General features: G+C 35.7%; 1 protein-coding gene across 1 annotated transcript; it reads right to left on the bottom strand.

Annotated features, from left to right (window-relative positions):
• Positions 1-644: 644 nt before the first annotated feature.
• On the bottom strand, positions 645-18009 carry LOC103151335 (interleukin-17 receptor D). The gene is made up of 16 exons (XM_007571336.2): positions 17866-18009; positions 17648-17773; positions 13085-13160; positions 12210-12368; positions 10184-10302; positions 8814-8937; positions 8535-8573; positions 8302-8447; positions 7573-7647; positions 6145-6202; positions 5561-5689; positions 5304-5476; positions 4225-4285; positions 3641-3769; positions 3384-3556; positions 645-2082 (listed from the first exon to the last, which is right to left on the bottom strand). The coding sequence occupies exons 1-16, from the start codon at positions 18007-18009 to the stop codon at positions 1540-1542; spliced, it is 2274 nt and encodes a 757-aa protein (XP_007571398.1). The 3' UTR covers positions 645-1539.
• Between the last annotated feature and the right edge of the window lie 294 nt (positions 18010-18303).

The raw sequence follows: 18303 nt of genomic DNA, 5'->3' as shown, positions 1-18303 counted from the left end.
GATGATTTTCTGACGTGTTTTTAATTGTATGAATTATTAGGGTTTATTTTATTTACTACCAGACCAGCTTTTAAAATGGTTTCAACCTGAAAGTATTTAAAACTTCCAGACATTGGCATCTAGAACAACTATTCATAGAAAATTGTATGAGTAAAAATAACATTTAATTTTCCTGGGTCTATTAAAGCACTTTTTTAATTGAAATAAAATCTAAATTTCAGCTTTTGATAAGAGATGCATATTTATTTGTAAGATTATTCAACTGGAACATATTTGAATAACTCTTCACACCCTCCTCCTTTAACTTTTTTTTTAATCAACACCAAAGCCAAACTGACTCTTTGCTGCCACAGACAGCATCAATATTTGAGTGAAGTTTTCATTGAAATAGTCCAGATGTACAGTATGGACAGTTTGTTGACATCAACAAAAAACATTTAGCCCACATCTCATTTTATTAAAAGACGGAATCATTTAATAAAACCATTTAAGGGTGTTATTCACCAACTGCTGACTAAGACCTACCTTATTTGATGAGTTGTTCTGAGTTATTTCCAGGCCATAAAGCGGTGTACGAAGCAAACCCGAATGCACCACGGAGTCACCGGGCGTGAAGTCCAGTGTCAAAATGCAAATGACTACTATCCTCTCCAGGCTATTTTATTTAGTCAATTAAGCAACTCATAAAAGCCGTTCAACATGACGTGTAGAATTGCTGTCCGCTGATACTAAATCACACATTGCTATATTTCAAAAGTCAGTCAGACAGAATCACAGCATAGACATCAAAACTTGATTAGTTACATTTGGAAAGGCAAACTTGGTTCCAACTATTGTTTATTATAAATTGAGTACATAGTAAAAATATATGTTTTACAAAAATATTTCGATGATGCAACAATTTACAATTTACATCTATAAATCTTCCATTCAACTGAAAATGTTCTCAAAATGGGAAAGGAAGCAATACATTCTTTCATTCATTCTTAGACAATGTGAGATAAGGATGAGGATAAATAAAGCATAAATATAAACACTGATCTAACACTTATTTTCAAAGTGTTTCAAATTATAGCAGCATTTTATAAAACATTATACAGGTTTTACATAGCGGTGTCAGTACTTATATTTTGTTCCTGTATGTTTCTGCATGCATTAATTCATAAGTCATGGTGCAAAATTGTGTGCATCTGAGATCCAACTGGAATATAATGTATGCATAATATTTAGTGGGGAAAGATAGTTTTTTTCAGTAAATATGTTTTTCATGAGGCTATTGATATGAAATTCACTCCATGTATCAGTAAAAACCCAAGAGATCCCCACATAACAGAAAATCAAGATAAGTTAGAGACTTCTAACTTACACCTGCAGGTGGCAGTATTTATTACTTCTACTTCTGCCTCAGTTGTACACTAGCTTTGCCATACAAGAGATGCCTTGAACTTCTCACTTGGGTTGTTACTGACATCTGGTGTGAATTTCCAGCCTTTATAACACCTATTTAATACAAAATGATAATGTATATTATGCCTGTGTTCAGGCATCCACTCTATCACACTTCAGCTCCTTCATCTGCTGCTGTTTTCCGTTCAGTGCCGTCCCTGCCTCCTGGATCGCCAGCTGCAGAGCAGCTCCCATTGGGACGCCGGTGTAACCTTCCTCTGTGATGTTGTTTATCTTCAGGTAACTTCCGGGTCTGTGCAGGGCCACTCCTTGCAGGTGTGAGAAGAGCAGCGGCAGGTCGTGTGGTAACGTGTAGTGAGATGCCAGCCTCAGCTCAGTGGGGATGTCCGTTTCCTTGCAGTACTTGAAAACAGCCGCCATGTATTTAGACATGTCTTCTCCCCGGGCCTTGGCCCGTCCCACCTCCTCACCGATAAGTTGGACGATGGCTGAGCAACTGCAGGCGTTCGACATTAAATCCACACTGTCGCTGTGAGTAACCTCTGGATCGTATCTCTGCCTGAGTCCCGGAGAACAGATCACCAGAACAAAGTCACTCTCCCGGATCTGCCGACAGTGCCAGGCCATAATTCCCTCCTCGGCAATGCTCAGATAGTCCCAAAGGTCCAGACACACCTGTGAAGACATGCGTATTCAAGTGCCTCACAAAGATATTCATAGCAGTTACGGTTTTCCTAAATTTTGTTGCATGGCAACCCCTAACTATAGTGTATTTTTGGGGTTTGATCAATATTTCTTTAGGGAATGCCTCTTTGCATATCCAAGACTCAAAATGTCTGGTGTAAGTTTTTAACCAAAACACTGTCTCTATAAGGTCATATCTTTGTCTGAATGGAACAGAGTACATCCTTCCACATAATGAAAAAGAAAACATTTTGCTGGAGTTACACATAATACAGACAAGATTCAAAGAGTGGAGATGTTTTAATGTTTGCAACGTGTCCTGATTGACAGTGAGACTCAGAATTAGGGGTGGGCATTTATCGTATCGTTTATCATTTATTGTGAAAAATTTATTATCAGGATAAGAATCTTCATTTATTGTTGTCTTAATAAATTTCAGCTATTGGTGGTAAATAAAAAAAACTGACAGTATGATCGGAAATCATATATTTTTGTGTTATTTTCTCCACTGTTTGCTCCAAGAGAACGTCAATAAATATTAGTAAATTCAAAAATATGATTGAATGCAGTTAATTTGTTCAGCTTAGTGATATAAATCACACTTTTTTAAGTAAGTGGCGTACTGAAGAAGCCAATTTCAATTGGGAATGTTTTCCAAGAACAATATTTGTGTTTGGGGTGCCATGAATGCTATGCTATGCAGTCACAGCTATACAGTTGCCTAACAAATAAGTAATGAATACATTTTTAAATCAAAATCTTTATCGTTATCACAACAGTAGCACAAAATATTGCATTAAAATTATAAGTACATATCGCCCACCCCTACTAAGAATTGTTTTGTCAGTACATATGTCCGTATTATGTGCAACACATTTACCTTCACAAGTGGAGCATTACAGCTTTTGCTACGGTGCTCCACTTGATATATATACCAAACTTTTAGAAACTGCTTTGGGATGCTTTCAAATGGAAAAAAGGGGGAAAAATGTAAGGGAGCAAAGTGTAGAAAATGTTTAAAAAAAGGAGAGAGCAGAGGAGAGAAAGAAGCCAGCAGCCTAGAAGTCTGCTTCTACGCCTGCAGAAAGAGAGAAAAAAACAAACCATAGCAACAAGCAAGATATCCATATGGAACAAGAAGGAATACAACATCACTGAAAAGTACACAGTGCAAGTTAATACAAGATGTATTTTGATGTAATGTATCAGAAAAACTTCAATCTAAGCTCTCATGTTTGTGTGTTTGTGTGTGTGTGTGTGTGTGTGCATGTATGTGTGTGTGCAAAGTTTACCTGGGTTGCCATGTGCTGCTGTATGAAAGCTCCCAACTGCATGACGGCTTTGACATGAGCCTCTCCGTCATAGTGACTGTAGCATATCAGTAGACGTGGAGGGGTCGGCCTGTTTAAAGGCAACACCACCTGTTCTTTTAGGGTGTCTTTCTCTTCATTCAGGGTATCGATTTCTAGATGACAAACAAAAATAACATGTTACACATTTGTGTCAAGCCAGTGTGTTTTTGCATGGTTTAATTAGCATGTATTTGCACCTGGGTTTGCATCAAGTTTCTTCTTGTACCAACACATGAGAGCAGCGAGTACGACTCCAGAAACAACAACAACAGCCAGACACACAGCGAACACCACAGCCGAGGATGGAGGAGTAGAGGGAAGAATCTCTGGTGAGGGAGGAGGTTAAATGGGGAAGTTAACGTCCAAGTTTTCTAAAAACACTTTACTCAAGACAGTTCAAATTTCAGAACCACAAGAAAAAGAGAATAATTAAAAAAAACATTAAAAAGTGAAAGTGAGACTTTTTTATAAAGAAGTTTTGCAATCAGTTCTGCCAGTCAACTATTTGCACTGATCAGCCTTAGTAAAGCACAACTAATGTAATTTTAGATCTCTTTGATCACAAAAGTGGGAACACCCCATTAAAAACTGTGACGATAATACAATATTAAAAATATTTACAAATAGATGTAAAATGTTGCATCAACCTGCTTTTTTAAGTGTAGGCCTTTTGATTCCCACATATTGACTTGGTAAAACTTCACCACTCTGCCTTGTTAAACCCCTACAGCCTGGGCACATCTGACAATTTAGAGCTGAAGCATCTTAAAGCCTTCCATACCTTTCTGGACAGAAATCTTGAAGCGCTTTCTTACTGCGTCTACTTCATTAGCAGCAATCTGTGACAGAAGCAAGAAAGTTGAGCATTAAAGTTCATTTCAGGTTTCAGAATCTCAAAACAGGAGCAGCGATCAGTACTATAAAACCAACACTGACACAGGGTTTTGCTGTGTGTTTACATTTGATCACATCACCAGGGTGGTTGTTTTCGCTACTGATTAATCTATTGATTAGTCTGGCAATTAATAAATTAGTCGGATAAAAACAAATAACCACATTCTGCAGATTTTTCATTTGTTACTTAAGTTTTTTTATACACAATTAGAAATACATAAAAAATGCAAATAAACAAATGATTCTACTCAGCCCCCAAGGGGNACTTTTTTAAGTAAGTGGCGTACTGAAGAAGCCAATTTCAATTGGGAATGTTTTCCAAGAACAATATTTGTGTTTGGGGTGCCATGAATGCTATGCTATGCAGTCACAGCTATACAGTTGCCTAACAAATAAGTAATGAATACATTTTTAAATCAAAATCTTTATCGTTATCACAACAGTAGCACAAAATATTGCATTAAAATTATAAGTACATATCGCCCACCCCTACTAAGAATTGTTTTGTCAGTACATATGTCCGTATTATGTGCAACACATTTACCTTCACAAGTGGAGCATTACAGCTTTTGCTACGGTGCTCCACTTGATATATATACCAAACTTTTAGAAACTGCTTTGGGATGCTTTCAAATGGAAAAAAGGGGGAAAAATGTAAGGGAGCAAAGTGTAGAAAATGTTTAAGAAAAGGAGAGAGCAGAAGAGAGCAGAGGAGAGAAAGAAGCCAGCAGCCTAGAAGTCTGCTTCTACGCCTGCAGAAAGAGAGAAAAAAACAAACCATAGCAACAAGCAAGATATCCATATGGAACAAGAAGGAATACAACATCACTGAAAAGTACACAGTGCAAGTTAATACAAGATGTATTTTGATGTAATGTATCAGAAAAACTTCAATCTAAGCTCTCATGTTTGTGTGTTTGTGTGTGTGTGTGTGTGTGTGCATGTATGTGTGTGTGCAAAGTTTACCTGGGTTGCCATGTGCTGCTGTATGAAAGCTCCCAACTGCATGACGGCTTTGACATGAGCCTCTCCGTCATAGTGACTGTAGCATATCAGTAGACGTGGAGGGGTCGGCCTGTTTAAAGGCAACACCACCTGTTCTTTTAGGGTGTCTTTCTCTTCATTCAGGGTATCGATTTCTAGATGACAAACAAAAATAACATGTTACACATTTGTGTCAAGCCAGTGTGTTTTTGCATGGTTTAATTAGCATGTATTTGCACCTGGGTTTGCATCAAGTTTCTTCTTGTACCAACACATGAGAGCAGCGAGTACGACTCCAGAAACAACAACCACAGCCAGACACACAGTGAACACCACAGCCGAGGATGGAGGAGTAGAGGGAAGAATCTCTGGTGAGGGAGGAGGTTAAATGGGGAAGTTAACGTCCAAGTTTTCTAAAAACACTTTACTCAAGACAGTTCAAATTTCAGAACCACAAGAAAAAGAGAATAATTAAAAAAAACATTAAAAAGTGAAAGTGAGACTTTTTTATAAAGAAGTTTTGCAATCAGTTCTGCCAGTCAACTATTTGCACTGATCAGCCTTAGTAAAGCACAACTAATGTAATTTTAGATCTCTTTGATCACAAAAGTGGGAACACCCCATTAAAAACTGTGACGATAATACAATATTAAAAATATTTACAAATAGATGTAAAATGTTGCATCAACCTGCTTTTTTAAGTGTAGGCCTTTTGATTCCCACATATTGACTTGGTAAAACTTCACCACTCTGCCTTGTTAAACCCCTACAGCCTGGGCACATCTGACAATTTAGAGCTGAAGCATCTTAAAGCCTTCCATACCTTTCTGGACAGAAATCTTGAAGCGCTTTCTTACTGCGTCTACTTCATTAGCAGCAATCTGTGACAGAAGCAAGAAAGTTGAGCATTAAAGTTCATTTCAGGTTTCAGAATCTCAAAACAGGAGCAGCGATCAGTACTATAAAACCAACACTGACACAAGGCTTTGCTGTGTGTTTACATTTGATCACATCACCAGGGTGGTTGTTTTCGCTACTGATTAATCTATTGATTAGTCTGGCAATTAATAAATTAGTCGGATAAAAACAAATAACCACATTCTGCAGATTTTTCATTTGTTACTTAAGTTTTTTTATACACAATTAGAAATACATAAAAAAATGCAAATAAACAAATGATTCTACTCAGCCCCCAAGGGGACATAGGGAAAAAATGTTCTTTTGTGTTACCTCGCAATGTGCTTAATGTAATTGCTGGTCTATTCTGTATATAGTCAATTGTCAATTTAAATTTTCAAATGTATACACATTTAAACATCCTCAGTGAAAGCATCTTTATTATTAACTCTTTGGTGCAAATTTATTTTTGAAAATCGATTTATTCACTGCATGTTTATGTCTGTTTGTGTAAAGTTGAGATGGAACTGCACATAAAAATGGCCCTTTAAACCATTCAGACTACAAACACAAAAGAGACACAATCAAAACGGACAGATGACTTTGTTACCATGCAATAACTCAGAAATAGTCCATATAGTTTGGATGTATTTTTTCTTTCTTTCCTTCTTACTGAAAGTTTCTGTTTATGTCATAGGTTTGTGGTGCATTTCTATCCTAGAGAAAAAGATATAAAACTTAAGATATTTCACGAAGGGGTATTAACATATAAGGAAAAGCCTTTCGAAACGTTATATTAAAGCCGAAAGTATGATGACCACCGTCAGAAAGGCTTACAGTATTCAGTTATGCCGCATGAACTAAGCAGTACATTATTGCAAGAGAACGCAAAGGAAAAAAATCCTCCATGTTCCGTAGTGGCTCCATATCATTCAATTCCTTTTTAATAAAATAAATATTTATCTGCCTAAAATGCAAGATTTTTTTATGGGGTTTTTTTTCTTCATTTTTATTATTCAGTCTTCATGATGTCAGATTTTTGGCAACCATGCATGAGTTTGAATGAACTATAAAACTACCATTCATAATAAAATCCATTTATAGTGTGATTTAATGTAATAAAATGTAAAAAAACAAACAAACAAAAAAAAACAAACAAATTCCAGGTGTACAAATGTTTTTTAACCAGCTTAAACATGACAGACATTACATGACACTGGCTAGGGAACAAACTCTTGTTTGTTAACAGTACCTGGAATTATCTTAAATACTAAATGGATTAATGTTGCTGCTGTTCTGTAAAAACAAAACAATAATACATTTTTTTATGTCAAAAATCAGCAGAGAATCTTACCTCACAGGAGTAGTTGGTTCCTTTACGAAGGCCACTCAGCTGGAAACTGTGGTGGGTTTTGTTTTGTAAGGAATCCTAAGAAAAATCACAACAGTGCTTTGTTTTTCTTTCATTTATTATACATGTTCAAAGCATCAAAATAAAACAGATCAACTAATGCAAACACGATGCACAGGCCCGGAATATCTGAGGATTGTCATGGGGAGGATGTTAAAAAAATTCAACAAGTCACATCGATGTCGAAAAACTAGAAAGGGAGAGAAAAAAATTATCTTATCTTTACATATATTTATTCATTTTGGGGGCAACATTTAAAGACAAATACTGCTCTATATTTGAAAAAAATGTAATCCATTTGTTCTAACTCTTAATAAAACCTTCCATAATGTGTACATTTGTTGAAAAAGTCATCCTCTCCAAAAAAATAAATTAAACTATTGCATTTTGTTTTAAAATGAAACAATGCAACAGCATCTTTTAGGTTATCTTTCCAAATTAGAACAACTATATATACTTGCATTGTTAGTGTGAATATGTTGGTGAACTTTCTTTCACTTATTCTATAAACCTAGTATTTATTACCTAGTAGGACCACTTAGGGGAGATGTTGCTATTTTTTAGTGAAAGGGCAAGTAAGTGCGTAAGGATTGAAAGGATGTTCATTCTTTAAAACTGGGTTAAAACCACAGCCAAATTATTACAAATTGAAAAGAAAAATGAAACACTCACCAGAATTATGTCTGTGTATTTCACTTCTCCGTCTCCATGGCAAACACAGAAGTACCTTCTGATCTCCATGGTTGGTGGAGCCAAGTTAAAAGTCACAATGACGACAGAGCCGTTCTGCTGGACCTCAACCTGCTGCGGATACCAGTCTGCAACCGTTTCCCAAAATACTTACATGCAGAGTTGATCTTAAGAGGAAATGTTCCTCTCAAGTTACAATAACTTGTGTTTCTTACCTTGCTTGCACTGCTCCAAACCATTCTTCGCTGCACATGCTGGGAAGACAGAGAACTTGTAACTATACCTAACCCCATATAGAAAGAGGTGGGCTAAGTTTTATGAGCCCACCTCATAAAACTGATGAGAAGTCATGACTGATACAATCTAAAATGGATTTACACAATAAATAATAAATAAACAACAGTAAACGTTGCTAGGAAGCAACTAGTTAGGTTCTCATCTGTGTACGTCGAGGTTTCACATTGTGACAGAATACCAAGCCTAGAGCTTCTTACAGCGAGTCTTGAAGTAGAAACTTTGGTAAAACTTGTCCCACTGCTCAGGAACCGGCAAGGCCATGACGGTAACGGCATATTGGGATCCCAAGGAGAGACCGGGAAACGGGTCCGACTTGTAGAACTGTAAAAATAATATATACGTACATATTTTTTTAAACCCAGCACAATAGGACTCGTTTAAAAATATTGCAATGACTGTATTGTGCCCAGGTTTACTGGCTTTGCTGACTGAACAATGATGCAAACCAAACTTCTCATTTTATTGTAAACCTTTTGACGATGAAAGAAGACAGAGATGGAAAGCAGCCATCAACCATAATAACCAGCAGCTCTTGGTGTATTCTCAGATTTGCAGCGAAGAAGACTAATGTTTACATACTTCATAAGTGAGATCAGTAAGTTACAATCTTACAACGAGTTAGATATGTACCTAATCATTAGTAACCATGGAGAAAACGCCCCACCATCATGTACGAAAAAACTGTTCAACATCTAGACTTTTGTATGCTTTCAAGTCTGCTCCAGGAGCAGCACTGTTTATGATATAGTGATAAAAATAACGTGGCGTGAATTCAAGCAAAGTCAGCGATTTAATCAAACAACAAACACATCAGGAGGGAGAAGACATGGGGTGGTTTCTAGGCTAGCTAAGTCCAAGTTACACAAACCAGTTTGATGCTTTGAAGAGAAACTTGGAAAAACAATCAAAGTCAATACACCCGTCCCTCACTGCTGACGTCCATCAAAGTCCCACAACCCGATTAGCTGATGCAGTTGCAAAGGGTCAATATAATATACAAGCTACTAGCATTTGCTCAGTAAACTAAGTGCTAGAAAGATAGAAAAGTTACAGCTGATAACTAACCGACTAAAAATTTGATTTAAAATGTAGAAATTTGTCTCATCAATGAGCTACAAATGGGAATTAAACCAGCCAATATGAAAATGCTGAATGGAATTTACAGTTAGGAATGAAATGCCCAGGCAGGTTCCAAGTAAAGTATATTTTTTTTTAATTTCACCAATGTTTATTTTTCGGACTAAAAATAATATTAATGTTTTGGAGAGGTTCAGGTGGATTTTAAAAAATTGTAAATGAAAAGATTTTTATTTTAACTCAAAACTGAAACTTTTACATTATTTTATCCTCAGAGATTTTCTCCAACTCCCAGTCAAGTCGCCAATCAGTCCTTAAGTATTCATTAAAACTCAAAAGTGTTAAAAAGTGATTTGTCATAAATCTTCCACTTTTCTCTTTCTATAAAAGCTAAAGTAAAGTAGCCTTTGGCATAAATCAGTGTGAGCTTTCATTGTGCAAACCAGCTGGACGGTTTGAAGAGAAACAAAGGGAATGTCGCCTGTTATACCGTTTGAGCATGAGCAGCAGAGAGGGAGACGTTACGACTGAAGAGCAACAACTGACAGGCAACAGCAGTCCCTCCCAAAGCCTGCACAGAAACTTGAAAGCCTCGCAAGAAGGCAATTCCTGCAGAAAGCACAAAACAAAACAACAAGAAAACATCCTTATTAAACATAATTATGAACGATGCTATATACAGACAGCTATTTGTCAATGCAGAAAATTGCATTGACAAAATATAAGGGATTCACTGTGTGCAATCTATGATAAACAGTCTCTGTGTCACAGATGTGCAATAATTATAGTTCAGTTGTATCCAAGATTCTGTCATTGCCTGCTGTGAGTAAATGCCAAATGTTTAGTTCTTGTTTTTCAGGAAGTCTTCAGAGAGCATCAAAGTAACTCATATCTCACCTAACTCAGGGGTGTTCTGTCATCTTGTCATTACTTCAATAGAAATGTCAGTAACAGATGGAAGAAATTAAAATGATCAAAGTTCTTGACCATTGTTAAGTGTGCACAAGCCTTTAGTTTTTGTTTATTTTATGACATATTTTGGTGTTGAGCCTTTTTAAAAGGAGGATTTCCTTTTATATTAAAACAAGATTCATAGTTTTACACCTGATGTGTAAATACTGCAAAATTAAAGTTCTTTATTTGTTTAGCGCTTATTGCATTTACTTTATCTGTTTTATCTATGATAAACTTACAGTTTTAGGTTTGTTGCCTTTATTCTGAAAGGGAAACTTCTGGTTTATGAGTTAATGAACAACATCTTAAAGACAACAATTATTAATTATTAGCCAAGAGGCATGAGGTATGCTTAGTTTGCAAATAAGTATGTTTTCAACATAAACATACTTATTTACAATAAAACTGTGCATTTGTTTTATCACATAGTAAAACTACAGTTGTTTTTAGGATTCTAATCGATCATTTAAGTTTTAAATGTAATGCTGTAAGAATATGGTCTTTTAGCTTACACTATGTTGTTTTGTGTGAATACATTTCCTGTTCTTATTGTGAAACTAAGGGTTTATTATTAAAGAAAACATGAGAGGGGAAACGCTTTGTAACATCCTGTAAAGCTAATGTTCTGCTTAACCACAGCAGTTTGTTCCATTTGTGGTTATAAGTATTTTGTATAGAGTCTGTAGCTGATTTCAGACTGTTTTTTGCTGTCCAAAACCAGTTTACATTTATATTTATTTATTTATTTTATACTTTCTTTAACACACGTATTGTCTGATTTCCTATATGTTTATATATGAATACATTTTTTATTCTAGTGATTATGAAAGAACGTCAAGAAAAACAAACTCTGTTTTGAAGCTACATATTTGTTTGACCTAATAATAATAATAATAATAATAATAATAATAATAATAATAATAATAATAATAATAATAGGAACATAGATTAACTCTCGTCTTGATAACTTTTTATTACTTCTCCTTATTTTGCTGCTGGATTTTTGCTTTGTTTTCTGCACAACTTCATGGCACAGAAAAACTCAGTTAAACTCAGTAAAGTCTGCAGCTGTAATACAACAAAAGTTCAAGCTGTATAAATACTTTTATAAGTTGCTATAAAATAAAAGCAAGACATTTAAGAGGAATGTCTTGTTTGTCACAGAGTTGCATCACCTCCTAGTTTAACAACTCTCTCAACAAAACTGTTTTATTAAACCTTTTTCTCCCCCTGTTCTTGTTTGGAACTGTTAAAGTTACTAAGCACTTCCAAACAAAATCTACTCCTCTGGACGGGTGCCTGGTTTTCTGAAAAGCTCTCCAAGTTGGCACGCTTTGCAGATTTGTTCAAAAGAAGCATTAAAATGGTGATTGACAGAGAAGAAGTCTGAACTACTACTTAACCTAAGGATGACATAAAACTGGAAATAAACCTCTGGCTGAGAAATGCTTTGCTTCTTATTGAGTTTTGCTAAAAGAACAAGAAAGAAAATTACCCAAAATGACTCACAAAGCATTACCCCTCAGAAAGTGTTTTTAGGTGAAGAGTGTGAGTGAACATACCGTAGTGGCTGGGCTTCCAGGAGACGATGACGGAGTCAGATTTAGGGTTAGAGTCATGTACGAACTCGACCTTCACGTCGTCCGGTGCTTGGACGTAATGCTCACAGATTGATGGGTCTTCATCCCCGAGCAGCTCCAAGCAAGGCCATGGGATACAGCCTGGGGAGGATCAAAATTATTTATTTATTTTTTTTAATTACAGGAATACTTTTGATAGGCACTGTACACAGGGCTGGGTTAATCTTTTTGGCCCTCACCCATAACCTTACTGGAATATCAAAGAAAAAAAATATTTGGATTTTGAAATGCAGAGTGTTTGTGTAAATTGTTACTCCAATGAGAGCTGTCAAGCAAATATTAGTGCTGGCAAAGAGAGATTAAACACTGCAGCCAATAATTGACAAGAAGTCAGTGAACCTTGTTAATTTCTAAAGTCAAAGGACCTTTTAGATTATTCAGCAATGCACATTAAAGATTTAGGTAATATAAGTAAATGTATTTAAGGTTTTATGGATAATCTGAAGTCTAGGGTTCAGGGAAAATCCACAGTAAACTTATCTGGTGTGAGGAGATTTAAATGTTTGTAGGTTATGAGTATGAGAGGAGCAGGAAATAAGAAGATCTTGTATCTTCTGCCTGCTCCTTTTCCAACAAATAATGTCAAATTGCATGCCACTGGGCATGATCATTTGTTTTACATGTTATTTTTTCTTGTATTTTGCTTTTTGTCTGTTTGAAATAAATTAATTACAATTACAAATTAACACACTGATTTAAATATGTGAACCCAAATAAGAAAAGCATTGAAACATTCAGTTTGCCACAGTGTTAATAAAACAGCAAAAGTCTGTGCCGCCAGGCTGAATGTGATTTACCATGGTTGGAGCTAAGACCCACTTTCTTCTTAATGTCATCTCCGGTCACTCTACAGTATCCACATTCAGGTCTTCCCTGCAGAGCAGAAGGTTTGTAGTCAGATTCAGTTTCAACCTCCTTTTTTTTCTTTGAATTCCTAACAAATCTCCACAGACCAACATAAAGAAAAAAGAGGCCAACAATGAATCTCCAGCTGTTTAAAGGAGCTCAGCTGGAAAATCTCGACTTCCCAGCACTTTCATGCGTCCACTTTCAAACTTTAAGGACAGTATGCTTTGATACTATCCATCTACAAGAGTGTTACAAAGTTGGTTCAGTCAGACTTTAAAAATACAGGCATGAGATGAACTTGAGGAGAAACAATCATATTAACTGCATCAAACAAAACTTTAGCATTTTTGTTTGAGAAACAAAGGTGAGCAAAGAAAGCAGTTCTGGAGACTTACCTCGTTCAAAAATCCCTAATCCTATCAACTCCCAATTTCCTTGTTTTCCTTTCAGCTTTGTTCATTGGATGTGTTTTTTGGGAAGTGGTCAGACTAATTTCTAAATAATTGTCTGGACTCTATTTTCATTCTGACGAGGTGTTAGATATTTGCATGGCAGCTCCTTGCTTTCGTAAAAACAACTGAACTGTAAGCGGTTTGAAAGACTATTTTGCATAACAATTGAAAAATGTTCCATACACAGATACCGCAGGCCAATAAAAACAATCCAACCAAATGCAAAAGAAAAAGTAATGTATCTGGTACTGCTTTTAGTCTGAAAGATAATTTAGGATATAAATGACCTTCATCTGAAGCTTTCACAACCAACTCACAGAGAACTGCTCAATTCATGCAACATTGGAAAGAGTCTGGCACAACTTCAAACCCTAACCCAGGAAGGAGAGCCTTATTAAAAACAAAAGCAGCCCAGTCTCTGGATGTGAAAAACCTATAGAAACAAACCCCAAAAGACCTTAATTTGTGGTTCTACAAAGTAATTCCTGGAAGCTGAATACAAATGTCATATTTATACCCCATCTTTTATATAAAAAGAAAGCACAGAGTTATGGATCCTTTCCCTGGTTTGTGTTTGTTTATGACCAAAACAGACCAACAAAGTAGATAAAAGCCTTTGTTACCATGGCAAGATGTGGCAAAATAACGGCAAAAAAATGGCAAAATAACATTTTGCTGTGGTATAACCATGGCAAGATGTGGAATTCATGGGCTGTGAAAACTTTCACAAGGCACTGTAAATGATAATGTACTGAACTTATTAGGCTGGTGAATCAGAACTTCCATGTTTTTTGTTTTTCTTGTGACTGTTGAACATTAAGTTCACATTTAGTCCCAGCAGTTTCTTGTTAACCCCTTCTCTCTTTGCGAGGCTCATCTGCTTTTGATTATACAGTTCAATCTTCTACTTCCAACCAGATGGTAATTTCTTCAGTCTACAGCCTTCTTAATGATTAGAACATTCTATTGCCTTATATGTCCTTCTTATGAAATGATGCTCAGCATGTCATGAAAACAATGCAGAACAATTTTATCCAATTGCAATATTAAAATTTTGACTTGTTCTCTATTACTCACCAGATTCCACTGTAGTTATATTGGCATTATAATTGCTATTGTATAACCTTTGTATTTATAGTAGTTTAGCATGCCTTATTTTTATCAACCTGCTTAAAAATGTTCACAGATGATTATCTTACACACAAAATGTATTTTTGCTTTCCGTTTAGATTGTAGTGTAAGAAAAAGACGTTGGTTCAGTTAGCCGTTGGCTATTCTCATATTGTGCACAGTGTTCAAGAGAGAACAGTTAGCCCACGTTTATGCACATTTCATTAAGAATATATACATAATTAGTAAAAGTTAAAAGCTTTAACAAGATTTGTGGTTGAACACAAATGGTTTATAAAAATAAAAAATTTAGGCTTGTTTCCATATTTAGCTAAAGCTAGTTCGCAACATGCTAGCAAGCTGTGATGATTCATCTTGAGGCAGATGATACGTCTGGGGAAAAAGTTGTTAGAATACCTGTGAAACATTTAACACTCCTTAAGTCAGATTTTATGCTTTACTGCCAAATAAGACCATATTTGTGATTTTGTTTCTCATAATACTTGTCTACAGCCATGTTCAATTCTCAGTGTTTTTTCCTTTTTTTATGTTAACCAATCTGAACTTGCAGGTTTCAAATTTATTTGAAGGGAGCTGATTCTGGACTGACATTTTATTAATACAAATTATAAAAAAATGTTTTAACTATTTAAAATGACAATATTTAGACTATTTGAATAATAAAATAAAAAATAATATTTGTTGAGTCTTAAATTTTTTCCTCTCAGTTAGGCCCTGGTTTGTTTTCAGTATTTTAGTTCATTAGGAGCAACGTGATCTCCAAAATGAGACAGAAGTGAACAAATTTTGTTGAAACTGCTTAGGTTGGAATTTAAATTTTTCAAGCTGCTAGAAGGACCAAAAATTAGTAGTGTTAGTTTTCCAAACATCTGTGCGTAGTCATCTCAGTAAGAGCACTGGGAGCTTAGTTTTGGCAGATTGCAATGTTTTTATTTATCACTATACTACAACAATGCAGTACAAACAGGATCAAATTATTTTAAATTCTCTCCTATTTAGCTCATTCTATATAGAGTAATTATTGTCTGAAATTAGGTCTGACAGATAAATGTGTTACTCTAGTGAAATGATAAAACACACTGAAGAAAACATTTGCTAAGGTTTAAAAAAAAAAAAAACAGCCCAGAAATATCAAACCATGGAGTGGTCAAAGTCCCCAAACCTCAAAGTCCATCTTGAATTACAGTAAATGTTTCTTTTTCCTTGAATAAATAAAATGAAGTTATGATGGCCATCTGAAAGTGAATACAAAGTAAGAGAAAATATTTAGTTAAGGGGAGAATCAAAATTTTGAGAACATTTCCACAGGCTGGCTTTTTTTTATTATTATTTTGTTGCAACAAAGAAAGTACAGTTAGTTGGGAGATATGAGGTGCGGGTCAGTTTTTCTAAAAATAAAAACATAATTACTCTTATGTTTTTCTTAAATACTAATAGAGTAGATTTATGAAGTCAAATGATCCCTTCAATACTTTAATTTTCTGCAAGGTTTCTTTTGAATTCTTCATTTGTTTTGGAAAGGCTCCATTTTATAAAAGGGCTTCCAAAATTGTGACCATATTAGTTTCTATTCATACCATTAAAGATTCACGCTCTGGCAGCAATAAATGCGAGTGCTTCTCCCTTCATGCTGTCCAACCCACTACTGTGTAAAAAGAACGTATTTGCCTCGAGGATAAATACATACCTTCTAACCTTCCTTCTAAACTGTGAACTGGCAGTCTCGACAAACCTGATGCAAAAGTACATAATGGGGGAGGCTGCAGGAAGCAAAACATGCTCCAATCACTGCTAAACAAGTCACCGTATACTTAAGTGGAACAAAAATCAGTTGGTTTTTTTTGTTGTTTTTTACTAAATCTGGACCACTTTTTCCAACTTTAAACAATGTTCTTGCATCTTGAAAAATCTTTTAGAGATTATTTCTAGTTTTAATGTGAAACAAATGTTTCTTGCTAACTTTATGCTTTGAGATTATGTACACTTACCATTTTAAACCTTTGGAAGTCAGATATTAAATAAAATGAAAGCCTGAAGTGGGTTGAAATTGTACTTAAGTAAAAATAATCCTTCAAGAAAAGACTCAAGTAAAAGTGAAAAAGTAATTGTAAAAATGCTATTTCAGTAACTGGTTTGATTATCAGATGGAGAAACATAATTGTATGTGCAAATTCTGGGATTTTAAACACGTTTTTCTTTTTAAACTCCAAAATAAAAAAATCATACAAATAAATCACATAACTACAAAACAGCAAAGTTATCCAATTCATTTATTATTGTTATAAAACTATGAAAATAATATGGTAGATAATGATACTCATGGCACTTCACTTTTTCCACATTTTATGTTTCAGCCTCGTTCCAAATTGTATTAATCTTTCTTGAAAAGTCTACACTCTACACCCATACAATATTGTAACAAACATTGTTAGAACACAATTAAGTACGTCCAGTGGCAATCTTGTTTACTTCTGTTTTGATATCCAAATAGTACAGAAAGCTCAGGTGATGGGACATTAGACAATAAATTGTGTAATAATATTACTCAAATAAAAATATGGTATAGTAAAACAACTGCAAAAAAAAAAGAGTTACCCAAGCTGTGGTTAAAATAATGTGCAAATCGAGTTTTCTTTTGATTATTTAATGTCTTCCTCTGTATAGCTGCTGGTTTAGGTGAAAAGTTTTTCTGTCTGCTAAATTCTCCGCTGCCAGTCATGCGTTCCAAGCTCGATATAACCTTTAATACGAGTACAATTTGGAAATGTGACCTTGCGTCGTACAACTATATTCGAAGTTTGTTTGTCTTTATTTTACACTGTAAACACCAAACAATCGAATGGCACCAGTGTTTCTGCTGTATGCTTTTCCTCAGCTAGTGGGGTGACAGTCACATGAAAGTAAGCCTCACAGACAGGCGAAACCTACCTGTCGGATACATTCCAGGCTGCAGTTCTGAGGGCGACTGCTGAAACCGGGACTTCCGTCTGAGCCCACAATGGCTGGGACGCAACCAACACCAGGTACAAAGTTAGCGCCGACCTCCACATGATGCTACCACAGCCACGACATCGTTTACAGGCGGCAAAAACACTAAGGAGCTTTGTCTGAAGCCCGACTTTTAAGGGCAGTTGCTGTGAAAGCACAAGAAGCCAGGAGGAGGGAAAACGGCAAGAAGGGGAGTGGTGTCCCGAGGCCTCAGGTGGAGCAGTCACTGCTGGCAGCGCGTGCTTGTGCCGTGACGCTGCCAGATGTGGTCCACCTGGATGTCCTGTCGGAGCCGAAAACATGCGGGACGCTTAGTTCCAGTGGCGGTTATAGAACAATTATTTTTCATCCGGGCACAGAAAAAAAAAAGAAAAGAAAAAAAGAATGAAAGCTCGGAAGGTATTAATGAAAACTGTGATTCTGTCAAGTGAAACAGCTTTATTTGTAATTAGTTGCAAAAGTGAAACTGTGAAAGTAAAAAATAAATAAAATGAGATTGGTCCAATGTATCAGTTAGCTATTATTTCTATGTAACACATATAAGAAACTGACTTTGTAATGCCTCTTCAGCACAAGGGCCAAGACCAGTTCTGCAG

The sequence above is a fragment of the Poecilia formosa genome, unplaced genomic scaffold, assembly GCF_000485575.1.
Source record: "Poecilia formosa unplaced genomic scaffold, Poecilia_formosa-5.1.2 Scaffold278, whole genome shotgun sequence".
NCBI classification, from domain to species: domain Eukaryota; kingdom Metazoa; phylum Chordata; class Actinopteri; order Cyprinodontiformes; family Poeciliidae; genus Poecilia; species Poecilia formosa.
Note: the sequence above shows the minus strand (reverse complement) of the source record. Positions and strands in the feature narration are given on the sequence as shown.